The sequence below is a fragment of the Panthera tigris genome, chromosome B1 (genome assembly GCF_018350195.1).
Source record: "Panthera tigris isolate Pti1 chromosome B1, P.tigris_Pti1_mat1.1, whole genome shotgun sequence".
Taxonomy (NCBI): domain Eukaryota; kingdom Metazoa; phylum Chordata; class Mammalia; order Carnivora; family Felidae; genus Panthera; species Panthera tigris.
The window spans coordinates 200,510,611-200,526,961 of NC_056663.1; the positions used below are offsets into that span (position 1 = coordinate 200,510,611).

Consider the following 16,351-nt stretch of genomic DNA (forward strand, 5'->3'; position numbering starts at 1 on the left):
AAGGCTGAATAGGAGTTTGCCAGATAGAAGCGCACGGAGTGGGATTTTCAGGAGGCAGAGGGACCCGTGGAGGCTGAGCTTTGTGGGTTGGAGGAACTATTTGGTCAGGAGCCCTGATGCCTGGGAGGAGCTTGGCCAGAGAGGGCTCTGCTCACCCTCAGTGTGAGGAATGGTCTGGAGGTAGCAGGCCTGGCCTGGGGGAGGCCACTGTCAGGGGGCTACCGGGCTCGGGGGCCATCCCTGTGGGGCGCGAGGCTCAGGACTAGCTCGAAGGACAGGTGGCCAGGACTTGGACAGAGCAAGAGGAGAGAGAGGGTGTTCCTGGGGGCCCCAGAGCATGGCAGGGGACAGAGAAGACAGGCGGCTCAGGAGGGGCTTGTCCGTGTCCCTGCAGGAGACCAGCGTCCCCGAGGAGCTGCTGGTGACCGTTGTAAAGCCGGGGCTGCCCACCGTGGCCGACCTGAACGTGCTCCTGCCCCCTCCCGGGCCCGCGAGGAAGAGGAATCTCACAAGTGACAAGGTATCTCCTGAGGCCGCTGGACCCAGGTTCTCCCTGCACCGCCAAGGGTTTGGTGGCCTAGTGCCCAGGGTTTGGTGGTAAGTCACAGCAAGCACAGAGTCTCGGGGGCTCTTTGTCACGTAGAGGCCCACCAGTCACTCACCAGTGTCACTCACCAGATCACCAGTGATCTCACCAATCACTGCCTGACGCAGGTGGCCGGCTCTCCTCCCTCCGTGGCCGCACCCCTGGGACTCTGGTGGCCTCCAAGGTCACTGTGTTGGGGAATGGCGGGGCACAAGGGCACTGGGGTGGGACCACCCCCCGGGGGGACATTCCGGTGGCCGGAGCTGGTCACACTGGCCCGAGCACCCAGGGTGTGGGTCTCGGGACAGAGTGGAAATCAGGGCCCATCCACTTAGCCAATGTCCTCACTGCATGGGACAGCTTCCAGAGAATAGCCCTCATCTGGGCAGACAGAAGACCTGCCGTGTCGCGGGCACAGGATGGGGACCCAGGGATAAATCGAAGCCACCGCGATGCCCTGGGGTGGCTGTAACGCTTCCCCAAACAGACCGAAACTCGGGTGGAGGAGGAGAGCGGAAGGCGGACCCGGGGCACTGCAAGCACAGCCCTGTGCCGAGCCGACCAGCAGGTCCCCAGAAGGTTAGGCAGGGTCAGCGTCGGGCACGGCCCCCGAGGCGCGTGCGCAGGACCGGAAATGCTCGTCCACGCGCACAGGCACACAGGTGTTCACAGCGGCCCCAGAGTGGCCACGAGCCAGACGTCCACACAACGGAGTCTTAGGCAGCCGTCAAAAGGGATGCGGGTCTGACACCTGCTGCCACTGGGATGGGCCCGGCAGACGGGACGCGCAGGGGAAGCGGCCGGTCACCGAGGCCGCCTGCTGGATGCCTGCGTTGATGGAAATGTCCGGAGGGGGCGGGCGCGCAGAGGCGGAAAGCAGGCTCCGGCTGCCAGAGGCTGGGGAGGTGCGGGGGGTGCAGACGGCTGGCAGGCACAGGTTTCCTTTGGGGATGATGAGAATGTGCTGGAGTCAGACAGCGGTGACAGCTACATGACCGTAAGTACCCTAAAAAGTGCCGATTTGTACGCTTGAAGAAAGCAAATGTTATCTCAAGAAGAAAAAAGAATCAGAAGCCCCACCCCCCTCTGGACTGGTCGTGAGACAGATGCCCTTGGAGGCCGTCTGGAAAGACTGACCAGCACTGAGCGGTCACACAGCCTGTGGGCGGCTGATAGCATCTCATTTTACAGACCAGGGAAGTGGGGCTCGGCGGGGGGCACCATCAGGACCACGGAGAGGACAGGGAGCCCCATGTCACTGTGGCTGCTCCACACCACTCCCACGCTGCCTCCTGGTTAGACGTGACCGTCGGGGCCTGGCCCACAGCGTTTCCCAAAGGGCATCCGCATCGGCACCTGAGGGCTCCCCGGCCTGCCAAGCCCCCGGCCCCTGCCGTGTCTCTGGGGGGTGGGACAGCAGAGGGTTGAGAGTGACTGTACCCATTTCTCAGACAGGTAGCTAACCACAGGGGCTCCGCACAGCTTGGGGAAGGCGCGGCGGGCCTCGGGGACCTCCCTCACTCGGGCCCACAGCACCCCCCGCCCACCCCGGCCCTCGAGGTGGAGAGCAGATGGGCAGATTCTGCAGGAGTCAGATGTGGGCGCTCAGGAGAGATTTGGAAGGAGATGGGGAGGGACACGGGGGAACTGTCACCCCCCGTGTCCTGAGCTGAGGGTAAACCGTGTGCCTGAGGATGGTGAAAAATCCTAGGGACCCATCACGGTCACTGACCACACGGCATCCGCCTGGCCCTTGCCGTGTGCCGGGCACGGGGCCGGAGGCATTGACCCTTGCAGCACAGTCCCAGACGCAGACCCCGCATTCCCAGGGAACACCGGGTGCCAAGCTGCTGTTCGTGGAGGCCAGTTTGGCCCCCAGAATGTCCCACCCAAGGCATCCTGGGCAGGGGAGCCCCAGGGACCACCATCCTGTGGGAGGCCCCCTTCCCCAGCGCCTGTACACCCACCTGTGCAGAGGAATGACACCTGGGCAGCCACATGGGGCAGCTGGTCCCCTTCTGAACACCAGGAAAACTCCCCCTCATTTTCCAAGAGGCCAGCCGCCCCCCACCCCGTGATCCAGCAACATCACCTCCTGGGGTTGCTCTCTGTCAGGGGTGCGGTCACTCCCTGGCCCAGGTCACCTGTCCTGTCCCCATCTTGTTCTCGTCTTGGTCTTCCTCCTCTGGGAAGCCCTCCCTGACCACTGCTAGGTCTGGGGGCCTCCTGAGCACCCCTGGGCTCCCCAACTTTACCACACTCTGTGGTCCCAACGAGAACGAGAGTGGTCAGGCCCCAGCTCGGTCACCTTCGTGCCCCTCTGTAGGTTCTCAGCGCAAGCTGGCAAGTATTCCCATTTTACAGATGAGGAAACTGAGACCCAAAGAAGCTGAGTGCCCCCCCCCAACCCTGCAGCTCTGGAGGGTCAGAGCAGATGTCTGCCCAGCTCTCCCGCTCCCTCCGGTCGCTTCCGGAGGACCCTCTCACTCTCCTCTTCTTGCTTTCAGAGACTCATGGCCATCCAGCAGGTGCTGAAGGCACAGAAGATCAGCTTCCTCCTGCGAGGTGGGGTCCGGATCCTGGTGGCCATGAGGGACACAGACACAGGTGAGAAGCAGGGGGCTTCCTTTGGCCTGGCCCGTGCTCGCCCCTGCAGGATCGAGGAGCCCGGCGGGGGCCGTGGGGCCGGGGTTGCCCCGACGCCTGCCCACGCTGCTCAGCCACACCGGGAGCACCTGCCGGACCACGTCTTCCAGCCGAGGAGGCCGGGGCGGGGGACGGTGGGGCCCCACTGAGCACCACTGCTCTCCTTGCAGATTCTCAGAGGCTGGGAGGCGGTGGCGGCTACTGGGCCGTGGCGGTCCTCGTGGTCATCGGACTCTTCGCGGTGGGCGTGTTCATCCTCTACAAGTTCAAAAGGCAAGGCCACCCGGCCGGCCGCTCTGGCAGGTCGGGCGTGAGGTCGGGCATCGGGCAGCGGCTTTCCGGCAGGATCCTCGATGGGCTGCGGCGGGGAGGGCGGGAGGCCAGACGGGCTCCAGGTTCCGAACGGCCGCGGTCCCGGGAGGCGGGGAGGTGGCCAGCGGCTCACAGCCCCACGACCATCGTCCACCCCCACCTCCTGTCTGCCGACATCCCAGCCTTATCTCACGTGGAGGGAGGCCCCGCCCATTTCACAGATGAGGAGATCCAGGCTCAGAGAGGTCATGTAGTGTGCCCAGGGCCACACAGCTGGTGAACAGAGGAGGGGGATCTGAGCCGGGCTGGCCCAGACTTCCTCCCGCACTCACCATCCCTGCCCTCAGCGCCCCAGCAAGGAGAGGGCGGGAGCTGGCAGGGGGGCTCTGCTGAGGCCAGGAGGGGTTGCAAGCATAGTATGCAGTCCTCAGTGGGGGCTGCGGGGACTCTCGTCCCCTCTGGGCCTGCTCCTCATCTGTAAAATGGGTTTAATAACCCACCGTGCTGGGGCTCCAGGCTGCCCTGGAGGGGCTGGTGAAGCTGAACTTCCCCGGATCCTAGACCTGAGAATGAGCAAAATGAACCAGACGTGTCACCAGACTCATTCTTCAAAAGGCGGCTTCGAGTTGTCACCTCACTGCTTCTCCTGTCTTGATGGCTCAGGTCCAGCGGCCTCAGGGTCGCCCTTCGGGACAGTCCAAGACATGCTGACCCTTCCCTTCGTGCTCCTGTGAGGCCAAGGGTCCCTGCTCCAACCCCATCTTTCCCCCAGGCCCTGGGCCCCACTCCCCCGTCTCCAGACCCCTCCCAGCTCCTTTGGTCGGTCTTTTAAGTGGTGACCATATGTGCACCCCACTCCTCTGTGTGGGTCCCCAGCTTTATTGTTCCAACCGAACAGTCCCAACTGTTTGTCAGTCCCAACCGAATGGGCGGCCTGAGGCGCTCTGAGAGTGTGTAACAGGGACCTGAGCTGGTCTGGAGAATCTGGGAGGACTTCCCTAAGGAGGGGATTTCTGAGTGGGGATCCTGAAGGATAAGTAGGAACTTGCTGAGCAGAGAGGCTAGAACAGGAGCCAGGCTGTGGCCTTTCTTGGTGTCTAGGCTTTGTAGAGGCCCTGGTTTCTGGTGGACAGGTCCACCTGGGTGTCCCCCGCTGGCACCTCAAGTTCAAATCAAACTCGAGATCCTTGCCCCAGAAAGCCTCTCTTGGACGAAGGACACAACCCTCTGCCGGGTGCCGGGGTCAGGAACCCCACCTCCTCCCTGTCTGCTCCCTCCCCTCAGCCTGGGTGACATGGCCTGACACCCACAGCCACTCTGAAAGTGGGATTTGTCACGGCTAGGAAGTGGCCTCTGAGACCAGGATTTCTGGGGCCAAAGGCAGGGCCCCTCCCCACCCCAAACACGGTCAGGCTAAAGCAGGTGCCAGCAAAGCCCCAGGGAATGTAACTCCAGGCCCTCCCCCCGGCCGGACAGAGGGGCCCCTTGCTGGCCAAGGCCCCTCCTGGGCCCCCCTGAGCAGTCTTCATGTGCGTGACCGATGCACTTGGCACCTTAAGAGGCAGGTCACACACCCCTTGCCTCCATGGTGTGATCTTGGGCCAGGTGGAGAGCTGCTGACTGTATTCTGATTGAGGCGGGGGTCCCGTGGTTTCCGTTACAAGAGTGTTCTCAGCCTCAAAGCTCTGCCATCTTCCCCTCCCGGTGCCAGATGTCCCTTGTCCGTGGTGCTGGCCCCAGGCCCACAGTCCACACGGGTACCAGGCTGATCCCCGAGGCTCAGCCAGGAGGGAGCCTGATGTTTACCTGGAGGCACACAGGGCTGCCTCCCAGTCCCCCCCCCCCACCAGTTAAAGGGCATCCCTGCTCTCCCCGCACGCTCCGTTCTCACTGTCCCATGCTGTTTCAAGTCTGCAACACTTCAGTTCCCCCAAAGACGGGCCACAGAGGTGTGGCCGTGCCAGGTAGGACTCGCTCAGAGCCTCGACTTCCAGATCTGTGGAATAGGCACGCTGGTTCTCCCAAGGGTGTGAAGAGCGGGTGTCCTGCCAGCCCCCCTCTGCTGCGCACGTGTGGGGTGGGGGCCCGGTGTCCTGTGTGTTTGCAGAGATTAAAGGAAAAAGCAGAGACTTCCAGCCACGTCTGGGTCTCCATCCTGGAGCAAACTTCACCCTGAGTGCAAGGCCCTGTCCAGACTGCAGGGCGGCCCAGCACTGAGGCAGGGGCCATTCTCCCGGGCTTCCCCTCGGGGCCTGCCTCGGCTTCCTCATTTATGAATGAGGACTGAGAAGGAAGGGGTGGGGAAAGGGGAGGAGGAAAAGAAGAGAAGGAGAGGAGAGGAGGGGAGGGGAAGAGGGGGAGAAAGGGGGGAGAAGGGGGAGGAGGGGGAGGGGCAGCCCCTGCAGGTGTGTTCCTGTGTGCCCTTCTCTGGTCCCCAGGAAGTTAGCTGAGATGCCCCACCCCACGAAGGGAGGCTGGAGCCTGGGGGGAGTGGGGGGGGTGGGGATGAGTGTCAGGCTGCAGGGGTGGGGGGATGAGTGTCAGGCTGCAGGGGTGGGGGGATGAGTGTCAGGCTGCAGGGGTGGGGGGAGATGAGTGTCAGGCTGCAGGGGTGGGGGATGAGTGTTAGGCTGCAGGGGGGTGGGGGGATGTGTCAGGCTGCAGGGGGGTGGGGGGATGAGTGTCAGCCTGCAGGGATGGCAGGTGAGGCACCTCTCTGAGCCGGAGCTGTGCCAGAGGCCAGCGGCTGCGCACATCCCCACCCCTTTCTTTCCCCTTGGACGTCAGCACGGATGCGGGGGGTCGTTTGGACTTGGTCCAGGGCAGGGTTGGTGGGTCAAGGCCATGGAAGGGACAGAATTCCGGCCTCCTGAACTGTGTTCCTCAGACGGCCCTGAGGGCCAGAGAGCAGCTCCACAAACAGCTGCAGATGATTGCACCCGGAGGAGGGGGATGGGAGGAGGCGGAAAGGGAGGACCCGAGTGGGCCCAGAAGGTGCCCCAAACAGGGGGGAGGGAGGGAGTGCCGGTCCGCTGCCCGGCACCCTGAGGACTGTTCCCGAACTGATCACGAGCCCGGGGTTGCCTTGGAAACAGTAGAGCACGGTTAGGGGGGCGGGTGTCCCCTCCCGGAGCGCCAGGCCCTGCAGGGAAGGCGAGACCGACTGGTGCCAGGCAGCAGAGAAATGCCTCTCGGGTCCTGAGGCCCGAGGGTCCGGCCCGGCCTGTGGGGGTCCGGGGAGCTGGCTCCGTTCCCGGCGGCGTAGCAGTCAGCGTGGGCCGGGCTCAGCTGCCGTAACAAGCAGCCCCACGGCTCGGGGCTCACAGCCGCCAGAGGCCGACTCCTCACTCGGGCTGTCCCCTGGGGCTGGGAGGGGCTGGCCTCGCGTAGTGGCTCCGGGGCAGGGCCATTTCGAGAAGCCGGAGGCACAGCAGAGGGAAGAGAGTTCTGGAGGGACCAAGCCATCCCGCGAGTGTTTCAGCCTGGAGGTGACGCGTGCCGCCTTTATCCGCCCTCGGTGGGCAGAACTGGCCACGTGGTCTGGCCCAGCCCAGAGGCCTGAAGGTCACCTGCCCTCCGGTTGTCCCTGAAGAACGGGCAGGGCTTGGGGAGCGGCGTCCGGGAAAGCCTGCTCTTCCCGGGGGGACGGCGGGCTCTTGCCCGGTTTCGCTCAGGCTAACGAGGTATCGAACACGAAGGAGGCTGGCCCGGAGGGGGGCCCAGCTGAGGCAGAGGGGGCTGTGCCCACGGTCTCCTCTCCCTCCGGCCCCGGAGGCACAGGAAATCGAGACAGCACAGTCCTGGGACCCCGGCAGGACTCAGCAGGTGCCTCTCAGAGCCAGGTCGGCATCCCGTGTGTCACGGGAAAGCGTGTCTCACCAACCCAGTCAGGGCCCAGGACGCTGGTCTCCCGGAGATGCCGGATGACTGGGAAGCACAGGACAGTAAAATACCCCCTTCCTGCAATGTGATCTCAGTCTAGGTACCAGGGGAGACGGACCGCGAGCACCCGCGCCCCGGGGCAGAGGGAAATCCAGGGCGGCAGACCTCACGGGAGGGAGGGCTTCCTGGAGGAGGTGGTTTGGAGCAGACACGGGGCAGGGGACGGGATCCAGGAGCACTGTCCACACCACACGCGGGAGTGGTCTGGGGCGCAGCCGTCTGGGGGCTTCCGGGGGCCGATGGCCGGCGCGGCACCCCGAGCCCCACCTCTGCCCCACAGGAAACGCCCCGGCAGGACCGTGTATGCCCAGATGCACAATGAGAAGGAGCAAGAAATGACGAGCCCCGTGAGCCACAGCCAAGGCGTCCAGAGCGTCATCCAGGGTGAGGAATTTATAGATGATGATCTCGACTCACAGACTCTAGGTAACACCCGTCCCGAAAACCCACCTTCCCCCCCCCCCCTTCCTGTGGGTCCCTGCCTGGCGGCCTCGGGCCACCAAGCACTCGGGACCCAGGGCCAGGCAGGCGGTGGCCCTCTGTCCCCTCCATGTGAGGAGGGGATGACCGGAGATTAAATCGGCGGCCTGGGGACAGCGGCCACCACATCTGGCAACGCCTGAGGGCCCCGTCCGGCGCCCCTGGTGGTGGGGGGGGGCTGTTTGTGTGGCGAAGCTCTGCTCTCGGGGGTTGGTGGCCTCTCCCCAGGGGCCCCCAGTGCTCCCAGCCGTCCTGTTCACCGGAAATGAGGATTGAGGATTTCGTGAGCCTCACGCACACGGACGTAACCACCCGTGCACCGCGCTTTGCAGCTGACAAAGTGCTCTGGTCCCCGTGGTCTCACTGGCTCCTGACCGTGCCTGGCGAGGGGTCCCGTCACCCCCGGCCGCTCCCCCCACACACACACACACGGCGCACGGCCGTCGGCCCTCATGCTTCTCACCCACGTCCCCCAGGAGGGCAGTTCCTGTCTGTGCCCCGACTCTCGGTGGCCGGCCCCCACGTCCCCCAGGCCAGCAGCCGGAGCACAGCGGCACGGAGGACGCCCTGAGGGTGTCACTGTCACCACGGATTGTCAGTACTGCTGGTCCGTTCTCTCCCTCGCTGTGTCTGTCCTGCCCTCAGAGCTGGGACAGGCGGAAACCAGTGTGTCACTTGTTCGGGGGTCGAGGGGTGAAGTCATTCACGCAGGCAGCACAGAACCCACGTGGCTGACCTCGAATCCAAACCCAGGCCGGCCAGACCCCAGAGCCCGGGTCCTTCAGTTTCTCCCTAGAGCGGCCGGGGAGGCTACCCCACCTTTGTCCGTCCCCCAACCTCGGCAGGGTCCCCGCTGTGGGACGGCCAGTCATCTCCCCCATCTGTGCTCCCCGGGGGTGGTGCCTCCGCCCCCTCCTGGGACGTGGTGACAGCTCCGGGTCCTGAGCTCGGCTGGCCCGGCGGAGTGACCTCGGTGAGGCAGATAAAAAAGCTGAGATTCCGAGCGGTCACTTAGCTGAGAAAACCAAATTCCAGCCCGGCTCTGTGGCTTCCCCAGCCTGTGTCCTCCCCTCCCCCCACCGCAGCCCCCAGGCTGGGGGTGCTCTCCTCTGCGTCCTCAGGGACCCCTCCAAGGGGGCTCCCCTGCTAGGGGCTCCACGCTGCCTCCCACATAGCCCGCCACCCCCCCCCTTCATGCAGGGGACCTCACAACCCGGTGTGACAGCGGCAGCTGCGGAGTCTGGGAGCCGACCGGGGGCTTCCCAAGCTCGGATGGAGGGCGTGGGTGTCCCGGGAAGACCCGAGCCCTGTTCCCGGCCCGTGGCGTGTGTTTACCGCCAAGGTCCTGAAGAACAATCCAGAGCATAAAACTAACAGGTTATTTTCAGGGAGCGCTTAGTATGCGCCAGGTGCATTTCCCCACGTAACCCCCAGGCGGTCCTCGAAGGGCGGCGCTGAGACGCTGTGACACATGACACGTGGCAAAACCAAGGCCACGAAGGGCCGGACCTCGATGAGGGTCTCACCCACCAGTCGGGCTGGTGAGCCCGGGGAGCCCCAGCCCGGCAGGTGCCGCAGAGCCGTCGGCCGCGCTCTCCCCGAGCACCGGACACAGGACGAGGGGGGAGGTGGCTCGCGCGAAATGCCAGGGCTGCCCCCTCTCCTCTCCCCCAGGGTGGGGCCTCCGTCTCATGATGCAGCCCCCACGCAGAGCCCTCCCCCGTCCCCCCACAGAACCCTCCCCCCCGCCCGCAGAATCCTCCCCCCCGCCCGCAGAATCCTCCCCCTGCAGAGCCCTACCACCTCCCGCCCACAAAACCCTCCCCTTCCACCCCCACACCTCCCCCCTCCCACCCCGCAGAGCCCTGCCATCCCCCCACAGAACCCTCCCCCCGCAAAAACCCTCCCCCTCCCCCCGCAGAACCCTTCCCCTCCCCAAACAGAACCCTCCCTCCCCCGCAGAAACCTCCCCCCACAGAACCCTCCCCCTCCACAGAACCCTCCTCTCCCCCCCCGCAGAACCTTCCTCCCTCCTCCCCGCAGAACCTTCCTCCCCCCTCCCCCAAGAGCCCTCCCCCTCCCCCCGCAGAACCCTCCCCCCTGCTGAGCCCTCCCCCTCCCCCCACAGAGCCCTCCCCCTCCACAGAACCCTCCTCCCCCCCAGAACCTTCTCCCCCCTCCCCACAGAGCCCTCCCCCTCCCCCCCCAGAACCCTCCCCCACTCCCGCAGAGCCCTCCCCCGTCCCCCACCCAGACCCGCGTTCTGACGTCACCGCGCCCCTTCTCTCTCCTGCCGCTCACGCCGCGCCCTGCAGCGCCCGCTGCCGGGAGGGGGCGCAGCCCCTCCCGCATCCCCCTGCTGCCGCACGCCGGCCGCCCTGTCGCAGGTCAGTGGGCGCGACGCGCGTGGCCTTGGCCTCGGCCTCCCCTCCCGAGGCCCGCCGGGGCCCGCCGCTCGGGATGGCACCGGGAGAGCCCACCCTGTCGCGCACCCAGGAGACGGAGAGACCCCCCCCACCACCCCCCCACTGCCCCGCACGGCGCTCAGACACCACCCGCACGACTCCAGGAACCGCGGGACGCCCACCGCACGTCGGTCGGCCTCGTGGCGCTGCTGAGGCCACACGCCGGGGCCCCGGCGCCCCCTGCGGCGGGGGCGGGGCGGGGACGTGCTCACGGGCGGCCGTGTCCGTTTCCCAGGGAATCACTCCGGCGTGGTCCTGAGCATCAACTCCCGAGAGATGCACAGCTACCTGGTGAGCTGATGTCCCCCGAGGCCCGCGCCCCGGACACTCTCCTCTGCGCCGTCTCATCCCCGGAGGGCACCGGTGCTGGGACCCGCGTCCCCTCAGAGGCCTGCGGAAGCGCCACCTCGTCCAGCGACAGATGCCCCCTCTCCTCAGCTCACGCCCGCCCAGCCCACGAGACGCACGGGGGCCTGACCCCCGCCCCCCCCTGGACACCAGGCGCACGGCGCCACCCGCCGCCCCCGGCCCGACCGGGCACTTCTCTGTCCCCGGACCCCGCGTGGCTGCCCCGGCTGCGCCACACCCCGTGGCCCCAGCCCGAGGCCCGGCCGCCCTGGGGACGGGGAGGTGCGCCTGCCGGGGCCGCCGGTCACCCTGCACCGTGGGCCCCTGTCCCCGCACGGGGGGGCCCCGGAGCCCCGCTTTCTTCTTCAATACCCCCCCCCCCAGGAGGGCGGCTCCTACCTGCATGGCCTCCCTCTGCGGGGGCCGCCCTGCAGAGTCCAGAAAGCCTGTGACCCAGACCCCACCCCTGCCCCGGGCCCTCCCAACACAGCCCTCCGTGCCTCCCGCCGTCCGCCTCTTTCTAAACTGCAGATAATGTAAATACCTCTTTAGGTAGCTGTTTGCGTTCTGGGGGTGGGGGGTTCAACTTTCTACTCTGTGGTCAGGCAGTAGCCGTCTGGGTTGCTTCGTCAGAGCCCCCTTGTCGGGTCCCTTCTTTTAGTGCCGGGGTTCCGGAGGGACAGATGCTCTGAGGGCTTTGCCCCCGGAGCCCGGGCCTGCACTTCTGCAGCCGGCCAGCAGGTGGCACGCTCCCCGGGCTCCCCGCCCACCCGCTGGGGTCTCCTCCTCCCCCTGGGGCACCGCCTGGAGAAGCACCAAGGGCCCGGTGCCTCCTTACAGTTGGAGGAACCCGGGTAGGAGCCGGGGACCAGGAGAGGCTTCGGATGGCAGAACCGGAAGGGCCGTCCAGGAGCGTGCCCCTCATTTTGAAGTTGGGGAGATTGAGGCCCAGAGAGGGGTGACTTTCCCAAGGTCACACGGCAAGACAGCAGCAGAGGTGCCCCAGGGACTAGCCCTCCGCACCCCGGTGCAGTGAGTCCACTCACTCACAGACGCCTAGAATCAGGGACGCTAGCCTAAGTCTACACTTGTGAATATACAGGGGGGAGGTGTTCACCTTTTGCCTTGAACCCGGAAGTCAGTAGTCTCCTCCCTCCCCCCTTTCTCCCCCTCCTCCTCTCCCCTCCCTCCCTCCTCCCTCTCCTTTTCTCCTCCCTCCCTCCTCCCCTCCTCTTCTCCCCCCCCTCCCTCCCCCCACTTTCCCCTCCCAGGCAGGGCTCAGGGTCTCCCCCTAGGCAATGGGGAACACCAGAGCTCAGGCTGGGAGCTCACTGGCTGGTGGTGAGTCCAGAATGAAGCCTGGGGGGCATTAACTCACTTCCCTTACAAAGGCCTGCAGGAGGGGAGACCCAGGGACAAACCCTCGCGCCCGCAACAGCCCCCAGCGCACAGGAGTCCCTCAGTGTTTGCGTGTCACAAATAGGGACTCTGAGGCCGCGAGGAGGAAGGGGTCACTGTGTGTCACACGCCAGGTGGTGGAGTCCCTCTCCCCAGGCCGCCGCTCACCAGCTGGGGCTCCTGGGCCCCCTCCAGAGGTCACCCTGCAAGTTGTTCTTAAGACCCTCCTTGGGGAAGGGCTGGGGCCCAGAGACCGGGGACGCGTCGCTGGGGAGGTCGGCGTGGGATCCCCGGCTGGCACTCTCTGGACCTTTGCCACCCCCCGCCCCCAGCCTGTTGGCAGTCTTCAAAGACACCTTAGGGAGCCCTGTGTCCTGCCGTCCACCCCCCACCCAGCCTGCCCCATGAGCATCAGACACACAGGGTCAGCAACCTGTCGGCACCATCCAGAGCCAAGGTCACGGTCGGCATGAGTCCCCTGGACACAGTGCCCCTCCCCCACCCCCAGCTCACCAGTGCCTGCAGGTGACCTCCCCTTTGACCTTCCTTGACCCCTCAACTTCATTCTCTCTGCTGTTTGGGTTTTTTTCCCCCTTAGTCATTGGTGTTTCTCTCGTATTTTATGTTATTGTTTCTATTAAGAGTATTTGGAATGTGTGGACCCAAGAGCCTGGGAATAAGGTGGCATCTGAGATAACCTTGTACTTCTCCATCCCCGCGGCCATATAGATCAACATGTAGGTCTGTGGATCGTCTGCTTATACATCTGAGGCTCTAGGAGTCTGCCGTACAGGCACCTGGGGGTAAGGTGTGGTCTGCGGTGGGCAGCTAACGCTCCATTCGACCGGGCCATGCCCACACTTGGTATATGCACATAACAAAGATGCGAAAAATCCTTTCTTATTTTTCCTTTTTAAAAATCAATAAATCACTTGTGATGCTTTTAACAGAGATTAAATGAATATAATCGGCTTTTGCCTTATTGTGAAGCGACTATTCAACACTGACATGAACACACACGCAGGCCGCTCGGACTGTGGTCTCCAGGCCCCTGGGAGTGGGACCAGGAGCGGTTCCTAACGCTGGGAGCAGGTGGCAATCACGTTAACCTTCAGGGTCACTGGATCAGGAACACGCCACCTGCAAGGCAACAATCCTCCCCAGCAGCTTGTAAGGTGCTGGCATGCAGCTTTCAAGGCTAGCGGAAGGGCCCGGAAGCATCAGCCCATTTGCCAGATGAGGAGCGGAGGCCCCGGGAGGTTGAGGGCCAGGAGGCTGACAGTGCAACACAGCACAGTCCTGGGCCCACTGTGTCTCTCTCTTTTTTTTAATTTTTTTAACATTCATTTTTGAGAGCTAGAGTGTGAGTGGGGGAGGGGCAGGAGAGAGGGAGACACGGAGTCCCAAGCAGGCTTCAGGCTCCCAGCGGGCAGCACAGAGCCCGACGCAGGGCTCGAACCCACGAGCCGCGAGATCGTGACCTGAGCCGAAGTCGGACGCTCAAACGACCGAGGCCCCCAGACGCCCCAATCATCTCTTGATCTCGGAAGTGCCACCTGGCTTGTGTCTGAGGGGCCGGGAGGCCGGCCCCTGGCCAGTGCTCCGGCCGCGTGTCCACAGCTGCTTGGGACCTTCGGCTGTGAGCTCTTGTAGGGAAAACTCTTGCTTCCCTTCTCTCTCCCACGCCGAGCTTCCATACAGGCCCCTGCACATTGGCCACGTGCTCGCACCCCGTTTCCAGAAGGAGGCGAGCCTGAAGCCGTGTCTGGGCGACAGAGCATGGGGACAGGGGGGAGCCGACAGCCCGACTCCCTGGCTTTGCCCCGGAGCAGGTGCCTCAAACACCGCGAGCTCGCACACGCCGGCGTCGTGGGCGCTTGAAGGCAGGGCACCCTCTCCGCGGCCGTGGCCCTGGGATCGGGCTGCGGGCGCCGGGACGGGGTGGCCAGGGCAGTAGCTCGCCTGCTCAGCCGCCCACCCGGAGCTCGGTTCCCACGACACTGCCTGCTTGTGTGGTGGGGGAGGGGCCCCGGCAGCCGCACAGCCGCCCCTGCAGGTCCAGACGGGCCTTAGATGCGCAGACGCCCCGCGAGCCTCAGTTTGCCGCAACGATCGCCAGGCGCCATTGGTTCCCGCTGGCTGGCCGCAGGTGGCTCAAACGCCGGGCACGGTCCCCGCCTCTCCTGGGCCGCGACCCGTTGGCTCCCCGGGCGCCTCGCTGTTGGAACAAGCTGCTGCCCGCGAGGCTCGGTGGCTTTTGCAGCCCAGGGAGCTCAGACTCTCCAGTTCCAGGCGCTGAGTGTGCCGGCCCGGGCGCTGTCCTGACGCGTGCCCGTGACCCGCTGGCATCCCTGTAGCATCATAATTGGTCACAGACGGTTCCCGGGCTCGGCAGACGGCCCTTCCTCGCTCGTTCTAGTATGCGCCCTGGCCCGGTGCTGGGAAAACACGATCATTCACTCACGCCGTGTGCGGCCGACACGACTGTGGCCCAAACGCTCAGCTGTGGTCACGATCCAGCAGCGTCCTGGCTGAGGAGGCGGTGCCTGCCAGCACGGCGGTGACGAGGACAAGGTGACCGCAGCAATGACGACAGCTCCCATTGAGTCTCCGCCACGTGCCAAGTCCGCTGAGGCACTTTTCGTGCAGTTTCGCAAAGCCAGCCGCCAGCAGCAGCCCCATCCCACCGTCGAGGGCAGCAAGGCGCCCAGAAACCACGTCAGGTCCCCAGTGAGCGTCCCTAGGAGCCGCCAGCCCCCCTGTGACCACACAGCTCCTGCCGAGGAGGTTGGTGGGTGAGGGCAGAGCACGGCCGGGGGAGGCGGCCGGGCGGAGGGCTTCCGGGCCGCGTGAGGACGAACGTGTCCAGGAAGTCACCAAAGGCGAGGCACTAAAGCCAGTGTATATAGTAATGTTTCTAGAATTTTCTTGGGACTCAGTGGAGAGGGGGGACAGCAGCTGTGTGCAAAGTGACGATGGGGGACGGCTTCCCGAAGAGGTGCGGATGGGAGCGAGCAAATGGAGGAGGGGAGAGGGACGGTGTGTCGGGAGAGAAGGGACCGCCTGTCTGCGGTCGTAGCTCAGGACCAGCGCCCAAGTGCGAGCAGCGGGCACCGGGCGGGAACAGGGAGGCACGGAAGCACCTGGGTTTAGAGCTTCTTTTCCAACTGCAGTGGGTTTCCAGGGACAAACGAGGCAGGAAAAGGGGTCAGGGAAACAGGAGAAGGTGTGAAACTGTCGTCCGGGAGAGGGAGGAAGTGGATTCGCTGAGGAAGTTGGTAAAATTTCTAGCAGTGAGGAGGCTCCCCTGGCGATTTGAGTCACAGGGTTACGTGGAAAACTTCCGGCGTGGCTCCGTTTCTCCCAACCACTTTCCGCCGCTCAGGTGTTAGGGACATACGCATCATTGTCCTCGGGTCACAAAATGGCTGCAGTAGCTCCAGACTTGGCACCTTCATCTCATGAAGTCTAGAGGTGCTGATCAGGTCACATGGCCATCCCGGAGGGAACCCCTGTAGCTCACTGTGTTGGTCTTGAGTCACGTGCTCCCCTACCCTCACCCCCAGCCAGAGTCAGGGCCACTGTCAGCCCCTACACTGGGGACAAAGAGCAACCACAGAAGGCTGATGGTGACGCAGAAGTAAACGCTCGTCTTGCAGCGTCAACACCACAATGTGGGATCAGAGGGGACCCTGCCTCAATCCTGGGGGTCATGGAAGGCAGCGGGGCGGCCGGGGCTCCGCTCGTGAACCGGAAAACGCTGGGTCTGGAGGGCGCCCCTCCCTCAAGGCTAAGTACCTGGGACAGAAAGCAGTCACAGACGGGGGAGGGGCAGGTGGACAGCCCCCCAGCCCAAGGCGGTTGGGAGGCTGGCCTGCGGATGCAGAGAAAAGGCACATTTTCCGGATGAGCCTATAAAGGAAGCTGGAGGAAATTTTAGAGACCGCGTGCCTTGTGCCTGGATGGAACACGCAGGCAAATGTCCCTTCTTGGAAGCCGGACAGAAGGGGGCGGGCTGGGCGGGCGGGGGCGTAGAGCAGGGCACACATTCAGGTTCGTGTGCAAGATAATGCGGGTCAGAGCTCGCAGCGAAGGGAGCGGCGACCCCTGAGGGGGCGGGGAGGGGAGCTGAAAAATAAAGGCAGGGGGGACGGAGAGAGGAAGAGACCCGAAA

General features: G+C 64.8%; 2 protein-coding genes across 3 annotated transcripts in view; one reads left to right on the forward strand and one right to left on the reverse strand.

Annotated features, from left to right (window-relative positions):
- SORCS2 (sortilin related VPS10 domain containing receptor 2) overlaps nucleotides 1-11,957 on the forward strand; it is a 452,327-nt gene extending 440,370 nt beyond the window's left edge. For both annotated transcript variants that reach the window (XM_042985024.1, XM_042985025.1), the window contains 5 exons: nucleotides 395-520; nucleotides 3,094-3,193; nucleotides 3,403-3,505; nucleotides 7,767-7,870; nucleotides 10,667-11,957. In XM_042985024.1, the coding sequence (XP_042840958.1) occupies nucleotides 395-520; nucleotides 3,094-3,193; nucleotides 3,403-3,505; nucleotides 7,767-7,870; nucleotides 10,667-10,731 (498 nt within the window). In that variant the 3' untranslated portion in view covers nucleotides 10,732-11,957. The remainder of the gene's footprint in view (nucleotides 1-394; nucleotides 521-3,093; nucleotides 3,194-3,402; nucleotides 3,506-7,766; nucleotides 7,871-10,666) is intronic.
- Nucleotides 11,958-13,168: 1,211 nt separating this feature from the next.
- AFAP1 (actin filament associated protein 1) overlaps nucleotides 13,169-16,351 on the reverse strand; it is a 157,397-nt gene continuing 154,214 nt past the window's right edge. The window contains exon 19 of the mRNA XM_042985030.1: nucleotides 13,169-13,317. Within this exon, the coding sequence (XP_042840964.1) occupies nucleotides 13,303-13,317 (15 nt within the window). The 3' untranslated portion in view covers nucleotides 13,169-13,302. The remainder of the gene's footprint in view (nucleotides 13,318-16,351) is intronic.